The sequence below is a fragment of the Lonchura striata genome, chromosome 15 (assembly GCF_046129695.1).
Source record: "Lonchura striata isolate bLonStr1 chromosome 15, bLonStr1.mat, whole genome shotgun sequence".
Lineage (NCBI taxonomy): Eukaryota > Metazoa > Chordata > Aves > Passeriformes > Estrildidae > Lonchura > Lonchura striata.
Window position 1 is genome coordinate 281,860 of NC_134617.1, and position 24,859 is coordinate 306,718.

General features: G+C 41.7%; 1 protein-coding gene across 2 annotated transcripts in view; it reads left to right on the top strand.

Annotated features, from left to right (window-relative positions):
- Window positions 1–21,769, top strand: part of JAKMIP2 (janus kinase and microtubule interacting protein 2) — a 39,014-nt gene extending 17,245 nt beyond the window's left edge. For both annotated transcript variants that reach the window (XM_021543080.2, XM_021543081.2), the window contains exons 7-22: window positions 378–518; window positions 1,407–1,463; window positions 3,318–3,437; window positions 3,963–4,091; window positions 5,075–5,158; window positions 5,461–5,523; window positions 5,692–5,790; window positions 7,174–7,272; window positions 7,599–7,652; window positions 8,406–8,471; window positions 9,313–9,381; window positions 10,350–10,427; window positions 11,015–11,218; window positions 13,114–13,179; window positions 13,814–13,886; window positions 18,353–21,769. In XM_021543080.2, coding sequence (XP_021398755.2) covers window positions 378–518; window positions 1,407–1,463; window positions 3,318–3,437; window positions 3,963–4,091; window positions 5,075–5,158; window positions 5,461–5,523; window positions 5,692–5,790; window positions 7,174–7,272; window positions 7,599–7,652; window positions 8,406–8,471; window positions 9,313–9,381; window positions 10,350–10,427; window positions 11,015–11,218; window positions 13,114–13,179; window positions 13,814–13,864 — 1,380 coding nt within the window. In that variant the 3' untranslated portion in view covers window positions 13,865–13,886; window positions 18,353–21,769. The remainder of the gene's footprint in view (window positions 1–377; window positions 519–1,406; window positions 1,464–3,317; window positions 3,438–3,962; window positions 4,092–5,074; window positions 5,159–5,460; window positions 5,524–5,691; window positions 5,791–7,173; window positions 7,273–7,598; window positions 7,653–8,405; window positions 8,472–9,312; window positions 9,382–10,349; window positions 10,428–11,014; window positions 11,219–13,113; window positions 13,180–13,813; window positions 13,887–18,352) is intronic.
- The last annotated feature ends 3,090 nt before the right edge of the window (window positions 21,770–24,859 follow it).

Genomic DNA, 24,859 nt, shown 5'->3' on the forward strand with positions numbered 1-24,859 from the left:
AAGGACATGGGGTTGTGAGAGTAGATACTATTTGCCTACCCACTGGACATGTTTAACTATTTGCCATATGTGGGGGCATCTTGATTCATGGCCAAGGAAGAGCTATGGTATGTGACCTTTAAGGGCTGTAGAGGTTGTATTTTCACATGGTAACAAATTAGATAAAGCTTTGTTGTTCTGGTTGAAGAATTCAGCCTTGCTGTGCTATTTTATTGTTAAGAAGTGCTGATGGACATGAATAAAAAAGTGGTGTAGATGAAGCATATTTAAAGATCTGTATATCTTAAATGAAAGGTGATGCTTAGTTTTTAACTGAAAGGTAGTCTTTTAATTGCTGAATCTTATTTTATCTCTTTTATCTTTTCTTCTTACCACAGAGAGAAAAAATAACATCACATCCTCCTCTAAAGAAATTAAGATCTCTCAATGACCTGGATCAGGCTAATGAGGAGCAAGAAACTGAATTTTTAAAGCTTCAGGTTATAGAACAGCAGAACATAATTGATGAGTTAACAAGGGTATGTCCAAAGCACAAGGAAATGGGGAATGATTGCTGTGTACAGTTTAACACTGACAGTATTTCTTCTTATAACTAGAGGTCTGAGCGTTAATACCGTACCTGCTTTTAAGATCTGCAGATGTTTAGATGTAGGTGTGCATGTGTGCAGTTTGCTGAATTTGTAGTGAAGCATCAGCCCTACAACTAAAACCAAAACACTGTGAATTGAGCTCCAGAAAGGAATGCAGTCTAAGAGCTGTGGAGCTTGGGAAGGTACCTGCATGTTCACAAGGCAGGGCTGTGCTGAGGTGTTTTACCATTTTAACCAAGTCGTGCTTAAAAAGTTCCTTTAACAAGAGGCTGACCCACAGTGCCATATCTTTTGCTGGAAGAGCATGTACAGCTAGACAGTGGGTTTCCAGTTCTTCTGTCATTTAATGCTGACAATTCCTTTGTCAGTGAACTTTGCATTATGATACTGAGGAGAAAGATTCCAAAACAGGCTGTTGTCTCTTCTGAGATATCATTGCTAGGAATGGTGAGATCAACACGCCCATCATTTAAGGACTTTGAGACACCATCTTCTCATCAGGGAAGGCAGACAGCCCCTTGTACAGTGCCCAAACCCATGCACCAGGCCTCCCAGTGATTTTAGAGGGCAATCCCATCGGCTCCTGTTGTTTGACAGTTGCTCAAGGCAAATGCACAAAGGCTTTTTTCAGGTGGTTTTCATCTGATGCACATACAGATTTGGATATGAATCATTCCTTCTACCTGGAATCAGATTCCTGTTTGAACATATATAGGGAGTCACTGGAACTTCTGTTATTTATTTCCTCCATATATTTGGCCATCTGTCAGTTGCAAAGAAGAGAAGAGAGAGTAACATTTTAATCTTAATTTCTAGGACAGGGAGAAACTCATTCGTCGGAGAAAGCATAAAAGGAGCTCAAAACCAATCAAGGTAAGATGAAAATTTTTTTCTTATTTACAGTGTTCAAGTAGGCTGTGTAGAAAAACACACTTTAGCAATCTGATTAAAGAGAGCTTTGTGGATTATAACAATCTGCTTTAGTGATCAGGTTTATAAATTCCTTAGTTACTTTGGGAGAGCTTTTTAAATCCACTTTGAAATTCTGTTAAGGGTGTGCAGCTATTTTATTTTCAGCAAAATGGGGCTCCTGTCCCACCTGTCGTCCTTCCCACGGCTCCCCTGCCTCAGCCCCACTCCCCCCACCCCACTCAGTAGTAATAATTGTCCTTCCATTTGGTTTCTATAACTATTGGTCTCAGGGTCTGTTATGCTGAGAGGTATTTACATTATCAGAGACTTTCCCAATTTTTTTCCTAAAATCTGTTTTTCACAGAACATATGGACTAAAACCAAATCCTTGTGCATCTCTATTCTTCAGGTGGAAATTTCTGCCTGAGATACTGTAATTCCTGCTCAGTTCCACATGCCTTTGACTAACCTTTGAATCACCCTGAATTTGGTTAATCCAAAGCTGGTATAATTTACAACAATTTTAGAGCTGAGTAGTCAGGAGTAGTTCACATAGCTCCTTAATCAGCTAGATGTGAAGCATGAGTTTGCAGCATTCACATCCCATCTCCAAAAAGTGGAAATATGGGTTACTTGGTTGCACTCAGTCCTCCAAGGACATCCCTTAGTGCATCAGCCACATTCTGAGAAAGTCACACAGCACTGTCTACACACTGGAAATTTCAGTAAATCTTAGCTGTGTCATCACAGTGTTTCTGTGTGGGTCATGAAGTGGTGTATAGCAGACAACAAGAGCCAAATAGTATTTCCATCAGTAAATTTTATTTCCAAACTAGAGACTATAACATTGGAGAATATGGCAATTGTTTTCACTTGACAACACAATGAGCAAAAATTCTAATATATGCAAAAGCTAATTGATATGTTTGGTATATGTTTTTTGTGTGATTCAAACTTCAGGTTTAGAAGGTTTAACCTGTCAACAAAGTGAACGACGTTGCTAAGAAGAAGTGCATCTTAATTCCTCATTGATCAGTTTGTCTTCAGAATTACCCATAAGCTGAGTATTTAAATACTCAAATCTGTACCCTGCAACCAAGCCTGCAGGGTCAAGCATCTGTGTCTTCACAGGACATGTCTCACAGTTTGAATTTGATTTTATTCAGCTATGAAATAGGCAATAGCGAGGTGTCAGGCATACAACCAAACTATGGAGCATGAGCAATTGTTTATAACATGTGCCAGTTACTGTAGTCCTAGAAAGATGCAATAAAAGTTCCTTCACATTAGTTTTGGATTAGCATAGCTTTCACTCATATAGTCCAACAGCAATATCAGTAAGAGAAGCACCCAGACATTAAAAGTATCAGCAGTGTCTGTGAGAGAAGAAAGGGGGCTGCCTATTCTACATGTGTTTTCAGCTCCTTACGGTGTAACCTTTGCACACTACATTACACTTTGCATGTTGATAGCTGTCTTCCGAAGAGCTTCATGGTTAACAAACAATTCTCCTGCCTTCCTGTAAGGGCAGAGACTTTTCCTCTGGCATGTTGCTGCTCACATTATGTTTTCCAGTTAGACTGAGACAGACCCTCAGAAAAATTATTCAACAAACTTATTCTCCACCAGCACAAGACCTGATCTTCAGTGGATTTCCTTTGAGTTTGTTTAAAGATGGTAATTGCAGGGGTAGCCCACTGTTCACTTTTCACACCTCATCTTTTAAGTAACTAGCAATTTCCCCTTCTGCTGCTCTCTAGAACACATGCTACAAGTTTACATGAAGGTTCAGAAATCATGCTTTTCCTTCTATAGAGACATGTGGTGGATACAGTTTTTGGGTATGATGATGATTCTATGGATTCTGAAACATCATCTGTGGCCTCATACAGAACAGACAGGACACCAGCAACCCCAGATGATGATCTGGATGAGGTAAGCTCTGACTCTTTTCACAGACAAGTTACAGGTTTTCAAGAGACGACTTTGAAAACAAGTGGTCGGGCTCTCAAGAACACTTAGGTTTTTATAGTGCATACTGAGTGATAAATACTTTTTAAGTTTGACCTTAATTTTTGTAGCTCATATACTAAAATGCTGAGAGTTTCTTCCACAATATAATCTGTAGAGTCTAGAGGAATGACTACCCTGCAGTTTGAGGTGTTTTTTTTTCCTCTTCTCTTTCAAGGAAACACACCTATCACATTTCCTGTAGCTTAAAGACATATCAAAATATAGTGAATGAGATGACAACTCAGCTGATACTGTGATATAAATGCTGTATAATCTCCCCATTTTTTTTTATTTCAGATCACAGCAAGCTTACACACTGTGATCCAAAATGCTATTTGAGTCAAGACCTGTGAACCAACTACTGTGCTTAACAAATCACTTTTGCATTCTTTGCTTTGACAGTGCTTTGCTCTCCATGGCTTAGACATGTCCCTTCTTATTCTTCAGGGTTTAGCAGCAGAAGAGTCAGAGCTGCGGTTTCGACAGCTGACAAAGGAGTACCAGGCCCTGCAGAGAGCGTATGCACTGCTGCAGGAACAGACAGGAGGGGTCATAGATGCTGAAAGAGAAGCCAGGGTCAGTATTGGTTTGAGTATTTCACTGTTGTGAGGACAAGAAACCCCTCAAAGGGACATACAATGGAATGGTGCTACATACAGTATCCACAACACTGAGAAACATCTGTTCACTCATTTACTGAATACATTTTGAAAGAGAGTGACCACTAAGAATGGACACAATCACGCAGTTTACAGGAAACTGTCCTTCACCTGAACCTGAAAACTCTGCAGTCAGGCAGGCATGCCAAAGCAGACAACTCTGCAGCCTGACACAGAATCACAAGAGTTTTCTCATCATTTGTCTAGGTGTGATGGGGATTGGGTTTTAAAGACAAATGAAGGCCTGTGGGTTTTCACAAAGGCACACATTGCACTAACTTCAGGGACATCTGAATGTTTCTAATAGATAAATGCAAATTACATTCGAATTTTAATGTGATGCAGGCTACAGTAAACCTTCCAAAGCTAAAAATGTTCCTCTAATAAAATTAAAGAATCATTCAGGCTGGAAGGAACCTCAGGCAGTCTCCAGCCCAAATTCTTGCTCAAAACAGTTAGCTGTGAGATCATATCAGTTTGTTTAGTATTTAGTTGAGTCAGCTCTTGAAGAACCCCTTGTCAGTTAAATTTGCCTCTTCCCACTACCTGTTGACACTGATCTGCTAAGCACTTTTTTTGTAATTTAGGGATTGCCCCTTATGAGGGCCTTGGGGCAAAGCACCTCAAATACCTGAGCTTGTGCTTTGCTGCTCCAATGCAATCCATGGTGGAATAGGCTTGGGTGGGGAGTTGGGGCTGATCCACTGCTCTGTTCCCTTGGTCGTCTGTGTGCCAGTCTCAGGGGTGGCACAAAACATCACCAAGTCAGAATCTTTCTAATGGTTGCTCACTCAGTGGAACTGACAGCATGAACCTAAGCTCTGCTGGTTTTGTTTTCCTTTTACTACCAGTCACATTGTGTGTTTTGTTACTTTTTAATGTGGTGCTTGACTTCAACAGGCTCAGGAGCAACTTCAAGCTGAGGTCCAGAGGTATAAAGCCAAAATAGAAGATTTGGAGAAAACTTTGGCTCAGAAAGGGCAGGTAAATAATTCTTGTGTGGTTTTTTTTTTTCCTATTTTGTATCTTGCCTGCTCTGCTTACAAAATACCAAGCACAATTTCAGTAAAAACTTCCACGAGATGTAATGTTGCCAGTCAGTAAAGAGGCAGATCTGGAAAGTTCAGAAGACTTGCTACACCTTGGTAAATTTAAAATGTTGTTGTTCTGTAAAAGACAGTTTGTTCCTGTAGGATGTTAAAGCCTGAATATCGTGGCTTTTTTAATAAATGTGCACAGCCTCATAGAATTTGATTATTCTATAATACTACTGCTTCATTCAACAGGACTCACACTGGGTGGAAGACAAGCAGCTTTTTATTAAGAGGAACCAAGAGCTTTTAGACAAGGTACGTTCCAAAGGTTTGCATGTTCACTCTGAAGGGTTATCTGGATCCTGTGAAACATCTTAAGGGTTTAGATTTTGCACAGCCTATGCTACCTCAGCTACTACTCACCAAATACTTCATGGTTCTTGCAACAGTCACACAGGTCATGATTTTACATGTTTCTGTTAGATAGAGAAAATGGAAGCAGAAAACAACCGTCTGCACCAGGAGCTGCAGGATGCGCGAGACCAGAATGAGCTGCTGGAGTTCCGCAACCTTGAGCTGGAGGTGATGGATGTGCTTCTTACAGTAGAGCTGGTAGAAAATTAAACTACTGCACTTGCACTGGACACCAGCTTTAATCAAGGATTTACACAAGTGTTGTAGCAATAGGACAGTCACAAATCAGGCCCAGCATTTTTAATTGTGAGCTGAAGTATATCATCTCTAATATCCTGGAAATAGTAAGCACCATACCCAGCTGGTTCACTTCAGCCTGGGCCAGGTGCCCAGTGTGCACAGGTCAGCTTAGCTGATTAACATGAGTGTGCTTCTTAGCTGCCACAACTGTAGGCATGATTTTTCTAATACTTGGAGACGCCTGTCTGTCCATGTGCAAGTGCTGTTCCTTTTGTGGGCACTGGACACATTCCCTATTGAGCAGCTCTCCCATGACCTGCAGTGGGTGCAAACAGTCTCTCAGCTGACACTGGACATTGATGCAGGAGCTTCAGAAGCCTCTGCAGGACCTCAAGCTCCCTCCTCCCAGACTGCCTCTAGTTACAGACTCTCCTTTGGAGCACCAGCCAGCCAACACTTCACCTGCTCTCTTCTCCAGTATAAGATGGTTTATTTTTTATTTGTTCTTTTCAGTTGCTGTCCAAGGGCAAATAAATTTGCCACACAGAGCCTTTTCTGGTTCTTATAACTTAATGCTGTGTCAGGCTTGCCCCTTACTCACAGAGCTGTCTCACAATTTTGTCTGACATCTGTGTTTTCATATGGCAGGGAGCTGAACTGATCAAGTGAATGACATGTTCATAAACCAAAAATGTGTGTGAAAGTGAAGTTTAATCTTTACTTCTGTGCTTGCCTGAATACCTGAAAGGAATGAGAAATAGCATCTTCAATTTTTTTTCTTATCTCTGATCCTTTAAAACTGGACAAAGATTTGTGAATTTTAAGCAATAAAGGTCTATAAATAGCTAAGTTGATCAGTTTTTTGAACACATGATTTTCCACAGATGTTAGAATGTACAGCGTACCAGGATGAGAAAAATGTGTAATCTGAGTCCCCCAAAAGTTTGAAGTAAAACTCCTGTTTCTAAAGGGAGTATTTGCAACAATGTAGAGTTGTTCAACACTTAATAAAGCAAATCACTTGAATGTTAGCTAGGTGACAGCCTTTCTACAGCCAGTTTTCAAATTGACATAATTTATCTAATTATTATCTATAATTTATCTCTCCTGTTAAACAGTTACCTTGGATTTAGCATCCTGTCCCACTTGGCTCACTTTTTCAGACTCAGTCTACATTTTCTTTCCTTGGCTTGTAGAATGAAGAGCTTGGCTTTGCAAGCCAAGCATCATATAAACAGCAGCTATGGCATTGTCTATGTGCATCTCTTTTATTCTAATAAATTCTCTAGCATATTTTCAATTAATTTGCAGGAAAGAGAGAGACGGTCCCCACCATTTAATCTCCAGATTCACCCATTCTCAGATGGTGTGAGTGCTCTACAGATCTACTGCATGAAGGAAGGGGTTAAGGTAAGTCAGTTGTATAAAGCAGTGCTTCTCCCTAGAGGAGTGGTGGGTGCTGCCCATATAATCCGTTACAGATAACTCCATTAGATTTCAGGTATTTAAACTTGGTCTAATGTAAGAGTGTGGTGACAGACACAGTTCAATTAAACTCAAAATTCTCTCCATAATGATAAAACCTGGTTCAAAAGCAACTGAAATCAATGTGTGATGCATTTCCGGAGGATAAAACAAAGTGGCTGACTTCCATGTGGTTCATAGGATAGATGGATATTGCAGCCATGATAAAATTATAGTGGATGCCATGGCTTTACCTTACTCTCTCTTTGCAGGATGTCAGCATCCCAGACCTTATAAAGCAGTTAGACATCCTAGGTGATAATGGGGTAAGTTGAAATGGGAGATAATTTTGTCTTTACAAGCTGCATTTGGTACAGTGCAGTAAGTGTTATGTATAGTTAGGACTCCAAAGATTTCCAAAGATGTTTCCAAAGTTGCTTGTTAAATTATGCATCTGTTACATATGGTTTAGCAGACTGGGAAGAATGTCCAAAGACCACCAATACTTGGGACTGGGCCCAACTGCACCCTATTCACTCAGGAAAACACATGAAGAAGTTTGACAGTCTGAATAAACCGCTCTTCATTAGGTCTAGGATTCTTTCTAACAGTTTCATAGATAGGCAAGAATTATCAGATTCCCTGTGGCTTTCTAAGGGGGCATAGCTGCTCATGTAAAAGAGATGCTGGATCTCTGGCCAACATTAGATATGTCTTTAAAAAGTTTATAAAAAAATAAAAACAAAGGATCATGTGCTGATATAGATCAGCACTATTTTTACAATACCTTTAATGGAAATTCAGTTTTGTAAAACTAGCATGAAGACAAACAAATGGGTCTAATTTTAGTTTTCATTTCTCTTACAGTGTAATGAAATGAATGATACAGTTAATTCCTATCATGTGGAAAGGCAAAACTAGTAGTCTTCTTAATATGTGAACAGACTGAATATTTCAGTGGAAACTGAATACTCAGTACTACAGAGATCCTCTGAAAACTGTGGACCTGGTTTGTAGGCTGGATTGTTCATGAAGGAAACTGCTGCCAGTTTTTCTCTTTCCTGTCTTTCTCTTCACAGAATTTAAGGAATGAAGAACAAGTGGCCATAATTCAGGCTTCCACGGTATTGTCCTTGGCAGAAAAGGTAAATTGCATGCTAGCTTTTCCCATGTGTTATCTAAAGCCTCATCTAACACATTTTCTGCCCTGTTATTGTCATCAGTATCGTTAAACTTTCTACTGCTGGGAGTATTGCCCAAATAAAATAAACTGTGCCAGCACAGTCCCAAACACCTTGCTGAAGCAGCAAAAATAACAAACTGAGGTAGCCCAAGCTGTGCAGTAGAAAAAACTACAAATACAAAAAAAAAACCATGAAACAAAACTTGCAATTGAAAACTGAATGAGAAATCATTAGAAATTTAAGCTTTATGTAATTAGATAAAGTTTAGGATTTACAGTCCTGAGATTCTAAAACTTCCAAAAGCATCTGTATGCCAAAATTTCACTGAAAGTATGTGTCGACATTGCTTGTTTCAAAAATTAAGAAGAAAGTGGGGGTTGGTTAAAACTGCTTTCTAAGGCTCAAATGCAGCACACAGATTTTCCAACAGGACAGCTTCCAAGGACTCTGCGTAACAATGCCTCTTCTTCAAACAGAACTGCCATAAAGCCAACTAAGCTATTTTTGAGATGCTATAGCCCCATTGTAGGCCTTTATCCGTGGGATAAAATGTGTTCCTTGTCCATCCAAGGGTATGTGCTTTTCCATCTTCCAGTGACCCGGCAGTGGTAATCCTCTTTCTTGCTTCCCTGCCAAGTACTACCTGCAGACATCATGGCCTCTGTCACAAATGGCCTCAAGATGAGCCCAGCAGCAATTGGCTGCTAAAAACAGACTAACAAGATGCTGTACATATCCCACTTGCCACTGCTTGTGTGCTAGAAAACACAGCAGGTTACAGGTGTCATTGTCTTCTTTCCAGTGGATCCAGCAGATTGAGGGAGCTGAAGCTGCTCTGCATCAGAAGATGATGGAACTGGAAAGTGATATGGTAAGAAAACTTTCCTTATTACATGTTTTAGAGACACTGATTATGTCACACTTATGTTGACAAATGAACTGTTCAGCATTTCTCTGATAATTGGTGAATCCATAAAATTGTTCCTAGTCCAGATCACATGCAACAGCAGAATAACAGTAACAGAAATAGTAAAAGTTTAAAAAATTCTTTCTACGAGGATGACTATTAACAAGTAGAGAGGGTTCAAAGGTTTCTCAATAATTTTCAGAGATGCATGCATTATTTGTCTCATAAGATTCACAGACTAAACATCAGCTGTTGTACTGCCTTTTAGTCAAGACCAGCATGTGAGAAATTGTTGAACTGAATAGTAACACTGTTGGCTTTCATTACATACGAAGTAAGGCTAGTACCTTACCCTGTTCTTATTCTAGTTAATGTCAGTAGCCTACAAGATGAACAAACATAACTACAGGAATTAGACAGCTGTAGTGGCTTGTGTTTTGTTCCTGTGGTATGTCTGTACTTAAGTCTGTTCGGCTAAAGGTGGACTGATAAGATAAAGCACAGCAACTGTCCCCAAGGAATGTGAATGTATAGTTAGCTCCTGTTTAGTTCAGTCCACTTTTACACCTCTTCCAAAATAAGAGAAGGCACAAAAAGAGTAATTCCTGATGCCAGAGCAAGTATCTCTAGAAAAATCACACAGAACACCCTAAATTTCACTACTGAAATGTCAAGCAATACCACTGAAGCCAACAGAGAGGATGGATTTAGTTCTATGTCCATCAGATGTATTCACCTACAAGAGCAATCTACAGCTATTTGCTCTTCCTTCTTTTCTAGCTGAGTCAGATACTAATAACTCTGCTGAGTATCAGTCAAAAACCAGTCTCCTCATCCTGCTGAATTAGATATCTGTAAATTATTTGATAAAACTTCATAAAGCATTTGGAGTAACTAATTTGATTTTCTGTCCAAATGATCCTTCATTGTAGGAGCAATTTTGCAAAATAAAAGGTTATTTGGAGGAAGAATTAGACTACAGAAAGCAAGCTCTTGACCAAGCGTACATGGTATGTACAAAGGAAATACGGCAGCACATACTGGCCAACTCTGCAATAGCACACATACTTTTGTTGAATCAGGAGGAGAGATTTTTGCTTTTTTGTTAGTATTGGGGTTTTTTTAAATTTGTTCTTTCCTCATTCTTGTGATGTACTAGCATGCAATCTGCACAGCTTCAACACAATATCTCACCTTTTCATGTCATAAAAAGGTACATCGCCTGAAGTCTGAAATAATTGTCAGTTTAAGGCAGATATTGCTTATTAATATTGGCTTGTCCAGTTGGAGTTTTTTAGCGCAACGGGTGGGAATTTTAGGATTGGCGAAATAATTTACACTTCAGATAGGAACATTCCATCCAACTCTAACTCCATAAAAAAAGATCAGAAGTGAAGGATTTCAGTGAAAGTTAAAATATTTTAAAAATAAAAGTTCCTATCCTTTTTTCAGAACATAGAACCATTTTCTGAATTCAGTTTTTCACCTTTTTGCACATTTAAGCACAGGGACTGCCTCTCATGCATGGGTCTGAATCTGCCACCAATCCCCCAGTTTCCAATCATCTCTAATTGACTTTTGGTATTGCATCAACCAGAGGATCCAGGAGCTTGAAGCCACCTTGTACAATGCTTTGCAGCAAGAAACAGTGATAAAGTTTGGGGAACTACTCACTGAAAAACAGCAGGAAGAGCTGAGGACAGCAGTAGAAAAGCTAAGACGTCAGATGCTGAGGAAAAGCAGAGAATATGACTGCCAGATTCTTCAGGAGAGGATGGAGCTGCTCCAGCAGGCTCATCAGGTGAGAAGAAGAAACCACACACATGTGGTATCTACTCAACCTTTCTGTGTAAGAACACAATCTGAGCTCAAATCTCGGCAAGCTGCAGGCCATGAGGGAGCCTGGCATCTAGCTTTTTGAATTGTCTCATACTTTGTCTTTTCTGTGCATGCAAGCAAATGTGATACTAGCTTGTGCAAGATTGTTTTGGCATATTTTGAGTTTTAAAATTCTAGCCTAAAGTTTTCACCCCGAATTCTGTCTGCATAGTTCTTTCTTTGTAACAAAAATGCTAATCCCCAGTTACTGGACTGGGCACAAGAGAAACGCAGTAAATGTTGCTGGCTCATATGGCACAGAAGAGCTGTCTGTTTTTCCAGATACTGCTTGTCCCTTCCAAGTGGGCATTTGTACTTTTCACTGCTGAGATAAGGTACTGCATTTCACCTTAAAAGACTGATTTTGCTGCTCTGCAAGCTGTGAAGTCCCAGAGCAAAATGGCAAACTGTCACAGCTCATTGAATAACATGAAAGCTGCACCATGAAACAGATCTGATTCAGACGTTTATAGGAGTAAGACAAGAAGCACATCCCCAGTGTTTAGGGGGATTTGGTTCACAGGAAGGCTCTGTTCTCACAGTCTTGCCTGATCTGAGTTGGGCACTTGAGACTGGGTCCATCCTTACCTTTTGTTGTCAGGCCTTTGCTGCATAAGAAGCTTCTTGATTTTAAACATGACAGCTGCCCCAAGGGACACTGCCCTGAGGGACACTGCCACAGCATTTTTGGCTTGTCAGAACAACTCTGAGCCAGCTCAGTTGCAGGCATGGTTGGAAGTGTCTGAGAGGCAAAGGAAGGAGGAGATAGCCAAGTAATAGGACAGGAGGCTGTGGGCAGAAACTTGTACGAGAGGTTCCACCTGAACATGAAAAAGAATTTCTTCATTGTGCAAGTAACCAAGCACTGAACAGATTACCCAGGGAGGATGTATAGTTCCCCTACCTGGAGATATTCCAAGGCCATCTGGATGCAATCCTGTGCCATGTGCTTGAGCAGGGAGGTGGGACCAGGTGAACTGCTGTGGTCCCTTCCCACTGACTCATTCTGTGATTTTGTGGTTCCATAGAATTTGAATTTGCTGCCATAAGCTAGTCATCTCACCTCCAGACATTGAGGAAGACAGTCACAGGTCACCTGTTCCCAGGTGCTCAGGCCTTCAGGTGTTTCCTGCTTTGCCTCTTTGGATTTCTGCTATGTGCTGGACAGCTGTTTTATGACCTGACTTAATTTAAAAAAAGATACTGAGATTCAAGGCTTCATTTTTGTATACTTAGAAGTTCTGTTCTGGGGGATCTCTCCTACCAAGCAGGCAAGAGTTTGTCATGGTACATAATTTTTCTTAAAGTACCTAGCTCTGCTAAAAATACACACCTTGTCTATAAGTTACATGTATGTCACTCACCACAGAATCAGTACATTCATAGTATTGTATACATTTATCATTTTGGATCTAATAATAACACATTAATGCTCTTTCAGCACATCAAATTGTGAAAAATATTAATGAATCATGATAGAATTTTAAAGATTATAACCATGATCTTACACTTTTGATCTGTTTAATACAGGATTAATAAATAGATAATGTGAAAACAGATCAACATTGATACTAATTTCCAGCATTTAGGGATCCAGTTACATATATGCAGGATCATATTTTGAGCAGTTGCACACATGGTAAAGGTGTGGTTTGGCGGGATGAGTGGATGGAGTCACAGTATGACACAAGATTGTCCCTGCCACAGAAATGGATTTGTTGATTTCTAGGTTTTTGGCACTTGGAATATTAAGCTACTTGTTCAGCGGGATAGATTTACTGAGATTTTAGTGTATATGCTTTCTTTTCTGATTTCCAGAGGATCCGAGATTTAGAAGATAAAACTGACATCCAAAAGAGACAAATTAAGGATCTAGAGGAAAAGGTTGGTTCTGTTATCCTTCGAAGCATACTGATTAACTTTGCTTTGAAAGTAGTGATCCAGTTCTCTTGAACTATATGACCTTTCTGTTCTGCTCAGTCAGCTGCACCTGTTGGTGGTGGTCCACTGTCCGTCCTTTTCAGTTTGTGTCAGTAGACACAGACTTTAATCTTAAAATAGTACATTACATTATTAAACATGTAATGGTGTGTGTTTGATATGGGTGTGTCTAGGTACCTGTAAACATACATGTGTACACATATATATTTATATATTTATATTTATGCATTTATATATCCAGGCTATTTCTAGCATGGATTGCAGCCACTGTCTTTTAACACACTTAAAAATACTACGCATGCTATTTTTGTTATCCAGCTTTATGACTTGTCATGGGTATCATGATGTGGCAATTACACCTCAGGCTTTCAATATGGTGCCAATTGTAATCTATCACCAAATTATTTGGATCTGTTTTCTAAGTCTGGGAGGTGGTGTGGTACTTAGAGAAGTAACAAGGGAAATAACAGTGTTTTCTGAATGAATAAATATTCTAACTGTTCTACAGAGTGCAAAAATATGATGTATACAATGCCATTACCTTTCATTCTTACACAGTCTTGTTTTTCTTCTGCAGTTTCTATTTCTGTTCTTGTTCTTCTCTCTTGCCTTTATTCTTTGGCCTTGATGTCAATGTGCCTCTTTGAAAGGTAAGACTGTTTTATTTATTTCCTCAAAGCTAGCACTTCTTGCACAGAGCGGAGGATCACATCCTTGTGTGTTCTTGTGGATGTTTGGAGTCAGCAAATGCAGCAGGTTGTTGTCAATTTGCAATAGTTCACAGTAGGGGGTTGTTGTACTGCTGAGTTGCTGGTGATATTGTGCTATTCATAATTGTAAAAATAAAAGCTAACAAGGAATTTCACAGTATCAAAAAGCAAAGGGAATTGCAGGGGAAATTTAATGTTGATATTTACAAAGGGATGCAGATGGAAAACACTCAAAATAACCTCAACCATAAACACAATCTGAACTAACACTCAGGAAGGAGATCAGGATTTTAAAACAGCTAGAGCTCTGTGTCCAGCAGCAGGAAAAATACAAAGAAGGACAAGGAAGAATGTTCAGCTGCTGAAAGACAGGAAGGGGAGACAGAGAAATGGAAGGATTTTCTGACTCAGGAAGTGACACTGCTAAAAGGAGGTATTGGAGAAGTCTAAAAAATTTGTCATAGAATGGATGGACAGACAGCTTGCTATTGTTCGCTGTCTAATACAAACAATTACCATGTGATAAGCTTAAAGAAACAAAAATTCATAGTCAAGGGTGGAAGTTGTAAAGAAGCCTGTCACAGTATGCTTAGCAGCTGAAAGTTCAGAGTTCAAAAGTTAGTGTGAAGATGAGGAAATAAATCAGAGAACTCTAATGGACCCATTTTTCTCTGTGGCTAGCCACTTCCAGAGCAAGGATGCTGGGCTACGACAATTTTTCTTTTGATCCATGATAACAAAAGTAGAACATAATATAGAAAACATAATGTTAAAGTCTCAAGAACATGTAATGACATCATAATTTTCTGATTTGGGGACAGACCCATACCATTACATTTCTCAGTCTCTCTTGGCTCTGGCTTCAGCTGTCAATGAATAATTCCTCTGCTCTCCACTTGAGAGAAGCTGAGATACATTTGTGTGAAAGATGTTCTGCCATGCCCTTCCATAGTTTATACCAGCTCATTCTTTGTTTCCAGATACAGTTCAAGGTATTGATTATAATAAAGTGCCATGGGTCCAGTTTGGTAGGTCTTCCTTTTCCCTTTAAGGAAAAGCCCCTACTTTGTCTTTCATTTCAGTTAGATCAAAGCTTTCATTTGCAGTTTTGTGCTGATGCAGAGACAACTCTCAGAATTATTCACATCAGCTGGAATCCACTGTGTCCTTGTTCAGCCAGACCTCGAGAGGAATGCCTCCTTGGGCTGAGGCAGCAATGTACATGGAGGTTGGCTTGAATGGGAAACAACCCATAGAGAAGATATGTGGCAGATCAGTGATCACAGCTCTTGTGAACAAGAGTCAGTATCATTACCAAGTTGCTGTTGTTTAAAATATACTGCCTTGATCCAGTGATTATGAAACACACATTAAGTTATGACTGCATACTTAATTGTGTTGCTACTGCAGGATTTCTGAGAACAGCATGGTATGGCTGTGAGATGTTTTAGGTGGCTTTACTGGTGAAAGTTTGACTTCACAGTTTCTTACTTATTCATAATGGAGAAAAAAAGTCAGAAATTCTTCTGAAGTGACCAAATTATGGACAGAATAACTCTAAGAAGCCAAGATTTTCACATTACACAGTAGTAGTAAATAACAATATAAGCGTGTCTTTTGCTTACCACAGAATCATGAGTCTAGAACAAGCAGTCAACCTAGAGGGAGATTCCAAATAATTAAAAAAACAGATTTTAAGGTGCACCTTGAAAAATTACAGGAACTGGTAGTGACAGTTGTGAGAACCTGCCTGCATTAATTTTTTCCATTTGCCTGTACTGTTGTCCTTTTTCCATTCCTATCACAACTAAAATAATGTCCTTGTGCAGCATATGAGAAAAACTTGGGCAATAAGAGGTTCAGAGTTTTCTATATATACAGTTTGCACCTACATTTCCCACCAGTGTGGGTATGGCATTGGTTCTCTAGTGAGTATTTGCCTCTTCTAGTACAGCTACAGAATTGGTGAGAAGCTTATACATCATAGTATTACCAGTACCAGTCTCCTAATACCATTTGCTGATAACACATTCTTTTGGCCTAATTTGAGGGCAGGTATTGGCTGGTTAGAAAAGCTAATGAGATGCTTAAGGTCAGAACTCCATATTTTTCCTAATTTCTAGTATGCTTGCTATTTTTCACTCGGAGTCATCCTGCTTCCATGGGCTGCTGGGTCCTGTTCAGCTATGCTCTTCATGGAGCTGATGCACACCTTGGTGTTGTGTTCATTGAACTGGACTAATAGTCAAAACAACATAAACATTTCTGTGCTGTCTTTAGGGCTGACATGACTGTCCCAGCTGCACAACTGACTGATGTCATTGCAGAGGAATTTACATGGATCCCTTAGGGACTGTGTCAAGAATTCACTTTCCTTGCCATGCCCCTTCTCTCACCACCCTCCACCCCCCATTCTGGCCCAATGTCCTTCAATAGGTTTTCGTCTTGTTTTACATAACATCTAAGGTTTAGCAGGTGTAAATCCCTTGGAAATCACTTCGTTGAGCCCAGGATTGCTGCTCTCACTACAATGCCAAGATGAGTTTCATTCATTGAAGTCACTGTTGCTCCATAATGGCTGGTCCCTGGAGCACACAGGGGTCTTGTTCCCCATAGAGAAGATGAGAAGCATCAGCAGGAACTGAAATGTGGGTTACAGCCCCACAAAGCTTGCTAGGCAGTTGTGGCACTCATACGATCGCCCAGGAGATGAAGGGTTCTTTTGCCTTGCCCATCCTGCTTTTACAAATTTGGCTTTATGAACATCAGGTAGAGATCAACAAGACGGATTATGGTGAGCTGAGTGACAGAGGAAAGAGCCATGACAGTGGCGGCGATACAGTGATTTAGAGACTCGACATTGACTATGAAGGTGGAAAAGTCTTATGGGTGAGGTGTGTCTGGGGGATATATAAACTCAATGCTTTTCCAGAGGATCTGCACTGCTGTGAACTCCCTTGAACTGTAAAGACAGCTGCAGCAGGCCCAGCATCACAGCACGCATGATACCTGTAGAGTGTTTTACCAAGGCCAGTCACTCCACAGGTGCAAAGCATCAAGTCTTGTAGCAGTTCCTCAAAAACAAGGTAATGGTAAGCTCCTCATCCCCTGCCTTCACCCCTGCATTTTCCTCTATGGGATCCTATCCCCTCAACACCTGAGGGGAAATCTCCAGACACAAGCAATTTGGGAATGGTGTTGGCAAGATAGAGAGGGATTTTAGCAAAGCCATATTTTCCAAGGCTGGAATACATGGAATTGGAGAGAATAACTAACATTGATTTGTGTTGCCCATTCGTGTTAAAAAACACCTGCCTACCCAGGTGATTTAATTCAGCAAAGGTGAGCATGGCATGGAGAGTGTGCCATCAACATTTCTTCTTACAACTATTCACCTGTATATTTTGTAAAATTGTTTACTTCCACTGGATGCAAGTGAACTATCCTAGCCTTATCATAAGGGACTTCATACAGATCCCTGACAAAACAAATAAAAAGCCCAGCTCATCCTAGGGAGCCTCTTGATGGTGAAAATCTTTGATTTTGTTCAAGTCTTGGTGCAGTTATATATCCTTTACTGATCTTTTAACCAGGAGAGAGAAACCCACAGTGTGGTCACAGATGATACCTTCTGGTTTCCTTCTCACCCAGAGTGAACACTTGACTCACTGCTGTGCTCAAATAACAAAGGACAAGAATGTGCAAATGAAGGAAGCCATGTGCAGCAGATACAGTATCCAGACCAGAAGCTCTCTAATTCCTGTTTATATGGGATTTTCCTACCTGCATTTTCTCTGTGCTTGTGAACATATATATTCACTTGTTTGTGATCACATAAAGAAGTGTGGTCTGTGTGGATTTTGCACCCAGTGAATTTTACTACGTAGGCTTGAAATGCTGAGATAACAAAAACCAAATATGCCCTTTTTTCCCTGGTCTCAAACCTGAGAACTAAAGTTATTTTTCATAGGTAGGGTAGGCTTTCTCAGGAAAGCAGCAGTTTCTGTTTGCCTCAGTGCTGCATTAGCCAAAATTCCAGGCTTGCTCTGACACCTCAAGGGTATTGCCTGCTGCTCTTGTTACAGGTGAACGTAGGCAGCCTTGGTTCAAGAGTCATTGAAATTTATGCATACTACTTATGTGAACATGCCCATGGGGACTTTTATGCACCACAGGGTTGAACTTTGTGGCGTTTAAATGGATGAATGTATCAAAATACACTGAATTTTCACAGTGATTTTCATACAGACAAAACAAGTTTCACACTGATAGCTGTAAGACCTAGCCTTTTCAGCTTCCTGACTGATAGATTGATTGTATCTTGGCAAATCTGGAATAGGTGGGTAGAGGAACAAACTTACACCTTATCTGATACAGAGGTTGTTTTTTTTTTTTTAAACTTTCAGAGTGCCCGACCATGCAGATAAGTCCTTATAAAGGCAAATGCTTCCACCCCTCGATGAAGAGAATATTGTTTACACCTATTTTCAAAAGTATAAAAATGAACAGCCTGTAGCCAAGACTGCAACCATCTTGTATTTTAAAGCCATCACTCAAAATTTGTTACCTGAAAATTTCTGTCTAAAACTATTATATATGCTGCATCTAATGAAATCCTGTATGTGAAATTACAAAAGGGGAAGAAAAATAAACCGACAACCTACATCACCTAGGAAGAACGTAAAGGGAAGGAACCACTTTCAGCTGATCAAGTCAGTGTGTCTTGGGCATGGAACCAAAGCTACAATAGAAAAATCTATTCCTGCTGTGCAGGGCAATCATTTAAATGTCACCCTGTCATCTGACAAATGGATCAGAAATTAGCAGATCAGAGTAGGAGAAACTCAAGAGATGCTGACAACAAAGTGCTCAATTTGAAGTGTGTGGCTTGCTGCAGGGACTCCTGCTCTCCCTCTTTGCTTTTAACCTCAGGAACAAATGACAGCTGCATTGTGGAAGAAAGAAAGTAAAAAAAAACAGTCTGTGTTACTGGAGGATGGGCAGGACAGGTCACCATGCTTTATGCTTGAGATTGTTACACAGCACCACCTGCCTTGGCCAAGGAATGGAAGAAGAGGGTAAATGGCATAAGGAAGGTTTCCAGTGGAGTTGAAGCCATATCTCTCTTCACCATCCCACCATGAACAGTCTGTCTATTATCAGATACTTTTCATATTCTTTAAAGACTGCCACTGAGGTAATAATGACTATACTTGGTTTCACTATTAAGTAACCACTGAGGATCACTGAATTGGACCTACAGAGTAGCTTCTGAGAAAGAGAAGAAATGTTGGAGGACAGGGCAGGGAGGAATGCTAATCCCCTATCCATGTGACATGATTGACAAAGCATCAGCTTCCAACTGTTTTGTCCCAGCTTGGAAAAAATGTTTTGGTTCAGCTTGTTAACTGACTTTGTTAATTGGCTTCCTGATCAATGATACACAGACCAAAAATGGGGAAAAACATTATGAACACAACCTTATTGCAAATAAGAAATATTGCTAGTCTGTTTAGATTTTCCACTGATAAGAGTAACTAAAATTGTTTTCATTTGAAAGCATTACTTACCTCTGTAATCACGAAGCCTGGAACCCAGCTGTGTTGCCTCCCTGAGGTCATAGGTCCATGCACCCAGTACTTTATCAGAAATGCAGGTCCACGAACCCCAGTACTCTTTCAGGAGAGTTTTCCTGTTACTATACCACATGAAAGAAGCACGATGTGAGTCGCTGCTATTCCAAAGGTAATAAAGAGGAAGTTTTATTTCTGACTCTAACATTTGTACTTTTCTAAAGGTGACAGTGGATTGGAAGGTGAGCATACCACCTCTCCAACGAACTACTAGTACGTTAAACTTCTCTGCCTCCACAAAGGAATGTAAAACAATAGGTTGTTTACAGAAAGTTGTGTGAGAAAGTTTTCTACAAGAATGTAAACTCAGAAGGTTTTAGAAAATCCTAAAAATCATGGTGACATACTTCCCGAGAAGCATAATGCCTGCAGCAGTCACTGTGAGGGTCCTGTGCTGAGGGAAGCAGTGCAGCCAGCTGCACCCACCTTCCCTTTCTCACTGATGGGCTTGACATCACACTTCTCAGTGCCTCTGGTTTCATTTCCTGGGGAATGGAGTCCTGCCTGTTCAGACTTTGGATTCCTGTGGCAAGGCTCTGTCTTCTGTGATGGACCCTTAATTTTAACTGGCAGAAGTGGATTTCTGTACTAGAAATTAGAAAATTAAGGGCCAGTGTGCAGGTTGTGCATTACTTACACTTTCAAAGCAGGGATCACATGTACCAACATCTTACACACATCAGAAGCTTTTAAAGCTTGTGAAGAGTTTTTTTGAACAGCTTCTCCTTCATATGCATGCAGGTAATTGCATTCCCAAGGGTTCAGGGTGGAATGGGGGCTGGTAGTCTGACTGCAGCAGACCTGGGTCTGCAAACTTTTCAAAGATTGTTCTTCCCTCCAGGGAGCTGAGCGACCGCTGCTTTACTGTCCTTGCAGCGTAACACATGCCATGCCTAAAACACACATGCTGATGTGAGTTAATACAAACTTCCTGCTATCAGCTAGATTAAAATGAGTTTCATGTCTGTGTGTGTATATATATATATATATATACACACATGTATCTATATGTATATGTACATATATATACATATATATGCATATACTTAGCAATTCCCTATTGTATATAGAAATTATTGCTGTAGCTTACGAAAGTTACTTCAATCTAGGCATGGGGAACTGAATCAAGATTATTTAGCTGCCACAGCTGGTACGTTCTTCCAGGTTTAGTTTCACATCTTATGGACAGCTAATTTTTGATTTTTTTTTTTTTTTGGACCCTTCACTCTCCTTGGACTGTTAATCCTGGGCTTTCTGCTGTTCCTGATGTTCATTGAAGGAAAGGATTGAGAATCCTCCCTCAGATTAGTCACTGCAGCCAACCTCCCCTCCCCAAAACCAACAAGAAAAAAAAAATCAATTTACTGCAGCCTTTGAGGACAGCGAATACAGCCCTGGATCCCTCCCATGCATCCATTCAAGGCTGTTCAGGAGTAGCTGCACTCCAGGCTATCCATCCTGCCACAGAAGGTAGTACAAATCAGCTTGACCACAGTTTGACTTGCCTTTTTTTTCCCTCAATGACCAAATTATGAGACTTTGAAGACTATTTTTTGAATTTAATCACTTCAGATGAGGGCCTGGTTAGGTGAGATGAATTTAGGCAATTGTGGTTGCAGTAAGGAAATGGTACTTGTAGTGTTACCAGCCTGGCTCACAGATCCATCCTCTCTTACTGATGCGCCTGGAGGACAAGTGGGGAATTTTTTTTAGGTGTTCATCTTCCAACCGCTTACTGTTATCTCAGTGGGAAGTATCCTTGAAATGCAAAGCTTTCAGTTCTGTGGTATCCCATGAGGATTGCCCAGGCCAGGCTCTCCTGACATGAGTAGGGCTCAGAGAACAAACTGATGGTGATCCAAAAGGTTTTCTCTTCCCCTGCCCTCTCTCACATCAGCACCTCTGTGGTTTTATATATACTTTTTGTTCCAGATTTTTTTGGTGTCTATTCCAGAACAAAACTGTAAATTACTTGGCAGAAAGACCCTTTAATAAACACTGGACATGTACCTGTACTATATGTATTAACGTGTAGGAGAGAATCCTTATTGTATGTAAAGTTTTATGAATGGTTATTTTTTAATTTATGTATTTAATATAGGATTCAATGACCTCTGGTGTTTTAGTTTGTATAAAAAATAAAGGAGCAGCATTTTTAAAAAAATAAACCCAACACTTTACGTTCACAGAGATACTCAGCATATCTGGAGCCTGTTCAGAGGAATCACGTTCAAGCTGAGCTACGGAGGCCCATGCTGGGGCGCGGGGGCTGGGACACAGCAGGGGCTGCGGGGGTCACGTTGGGGTGGGGAGCACACCGATTAAAGAGTGAGCGAGATCCTGGCGCGGTCACTGGGAAAAGGGACGGCAGGTAGCGGGGCCAAGGGTGAACTTACTGCTGTTTGCCAGCCCTGTGCAGAAACCAAAACTAACAGCCAGCTGCTGCCGTTCTGGAGCCCGCGGCGCACGGCCTGGGAACTGCTGAAGGCTCTTGCCGCAGTTTTAAATACAAAAACCGCCGCTCGCTGGCTTCCACCGGGGCCGGGGCCAGGACTGAGGCCGACGTGGAGTCGGGGCCCGGGATGAGCCGGGGCCGGGCCGAGGGCGGGGCGAGGGCGGGGCCGAGGGCGGGGCAGGGGCGGGGCCGAGCTGAGGGCGGGGCAGGGGCCGGGCCGGGGGCGGGGCGAGGCAGGGGCGGGGCCGGGGCCGAGGGCGGGGCGGGGCAGGGGCTGGGCCGGGGGCGGGGCCGAGGGCGGGGCCGAGGGCGGGGCAGGGGCGGGGCCGAGCTGAGGGCGGGGCAGGGGCCGGGCCGGGGGCGGGGCGAGGCAGGGGCGGGGCCGGGGCCGAGGGCGGGGCCGGGGGCGGGGCGGGGCAGGGCCGGGGGCGGGGCGGGGCAGGGCCGGGGGCGGGGCAGAGGGCGGGGCGGGGCAGGGGCGCGGCGGGGCCGCTCTCCGCGCGTGCCGCCAGAGGGCAGCGCGGGGCCGCCGGGCCGGGACACGGAGCGGCTCGGAACGGCTCGGCAGAAGCGCGGCGACGTGACCGTAACCCCAGAGGCTGTAGGGCCGCACCTGGCTCCCGCTCCTGATTCACTGCGGGGCTCAGCGCCACACCTCCGGCCCCTTACAGCCTCACATTCTGGAATTGCCTCCCTCCCCATCAAATCCTTGCAATTTCTATACCTAAAATGAATTTTCAATCATAGAATCATTTCATTTTGGAGGAGTGGGTCAGCAGTGCACAGCGGCAGTGGTTGTCACAGAGACAAAACGCTCGGCACCTCCAGTCCGAGGGCACAGGGAGCTGTGTACGCTGCAAAACAGCCCTTTGGGAAGAAAATTGTCAAGAAAATCTTAGAAGGTAAATGGGAAGCACATTTGGAAGTGCAAACTTGTAGCCAGGTATTTATACCTCTCTCGTCCTTTTTACACTCAAGAAATCTAAGCTGAAGAATTGTTACAAAATAGCCCAGCACATTAATATATTTACTAAAAAAAATCCCAAACATTATCTTTCCCAAGATCCAGTCCCCAAGAACTGCAGTTCATATCTTGAAGTGCTCTTAGAAGACTGAAACACATTAAGTGGGTCAGAAACATAGAAATTTGGATCTAGATGTAGTTCAAATATATTAATTTCCCTTGCACAATAATCTTCAAATAATGAGTGAAACAAAGAACTTGAGCCAAGCAGTCTTGTTTCCTTTGACTGGAAAAAAATTGGAAGGAGCATTTAATATTAAAATATGCTAATTTAGAATTAAAAATAATAGATACACATTATAAACAGATGTGTGCTACAGAGCCTGTGGGATGAGCTCAGCTCAGAAGGACTTTGAGGATCCTCTCTGGATAAGGCTGTGGGGTGCAGCTCATTTGCCTATACAAATATCCCTACACAAATGATGTGCAACACAGTAGTTGCTCAGTGACAAGACTAGGAGGCATTCACTTTTCTAAAAATCTCAAATAAAATTAGAAATGTATTTCAGGGAAACTGCTGGTAATGGGAGTTGGATCAGTAGGGGTGTAGAAAAGCTCCTGAATGAACTCCTACCCTGAACATCTGCTGGAGTAAACCAGGAGTACTTTGTGATGGAATGAAGATATAGTGCAAGAAAACCTGCATCCTGTACAGATACAGCCCAGAATGGTAAGCCTAGGTGTCATAACATCTTCTGTGTACACATGGAAGCATGGCCATCCAAGGGATCCCTTTTATTACAATAACAAGAACTCTGCACCAGATTTTGGGTCCAGAATGCACTGGGTGTTTCTCTGGGACAGCTGCAAGGTATCTTCAATTGCAAGCAAATAAAATTATGGGAAAATGCAAGGGAGTTGCAGACTGTCCTGGGACAAGCCATGGGCAGGCCTGATGTGTCTGTCCCTGGTACATGACAGCACATCAGCCTGCCCCAGGCAGGGTGTATGGTGATCATTTGAGGCCCAGGTTGCAGCTGTGTGGGCCATCCTTGAGGCATCTCCACTTTGTCTGGTATTTGATCATAAAACACTTTGGCAAGCAAGGGACTAAGCCCTGTCCCAGACTGTGCTTTTGCCAGAGCAGGCACAGTGAGTGCTCATGGCTAGAGTGAAGTCTGACTATGCATTGGAAGGTCTCTGGGTTGTCTCTGTAGCCCCTTTGGATGGCAAGTTTTCCATAGTTTGCAATATTATCTAAGCATAGTAAAAGCCCTAAAAACTGGCCTGCAGTCTGATGAGTCATCTCAGCTCTTTCCACCACTGTCTACCCAAGGTGTGTCACTCACTGTCCATTGGTTTAGAAGTAAAAAGCAGCTGAGATGAAAGAACCAAGCCAGAAGTTAGGAAGTTAGGAAAAGCAAGGAGCAAAGGTGGGTATGAACACACAGACAAAACCTTGATTTTAATTTAATGTCTGTGCAACACAGTAATCCCATAAGGTAAGGTAAAGATTTCCCTGGGAAATAGCAATGAAAGGTAGTCTGAAACTGGCACAACCTGCTCTTCTCAACCTTTGGGTCTGTCATGGGCTGACACTGACCTTGATGTAGCAGGCTTTATTTGGAATCAAGTCCCCCTTTTTCATGTGATTACTTCCAAGTGTATTTGATGTAGCTGAGATTGGGTTCTGGCCTTCAGACAGAGTTTTGGGTTTCACATGAGCATCTGAAAAAGAGTTGAAGGAACAACGAATCCCAAGACTGCTTGCAAAAGAGTGGTCTTACAAAGGAGTGGAAGGCAGGCTGTGTTGGGGTGATGGATTTTGTTAGTATAGAAGCCTTTCTCTTCTATTCCCTGA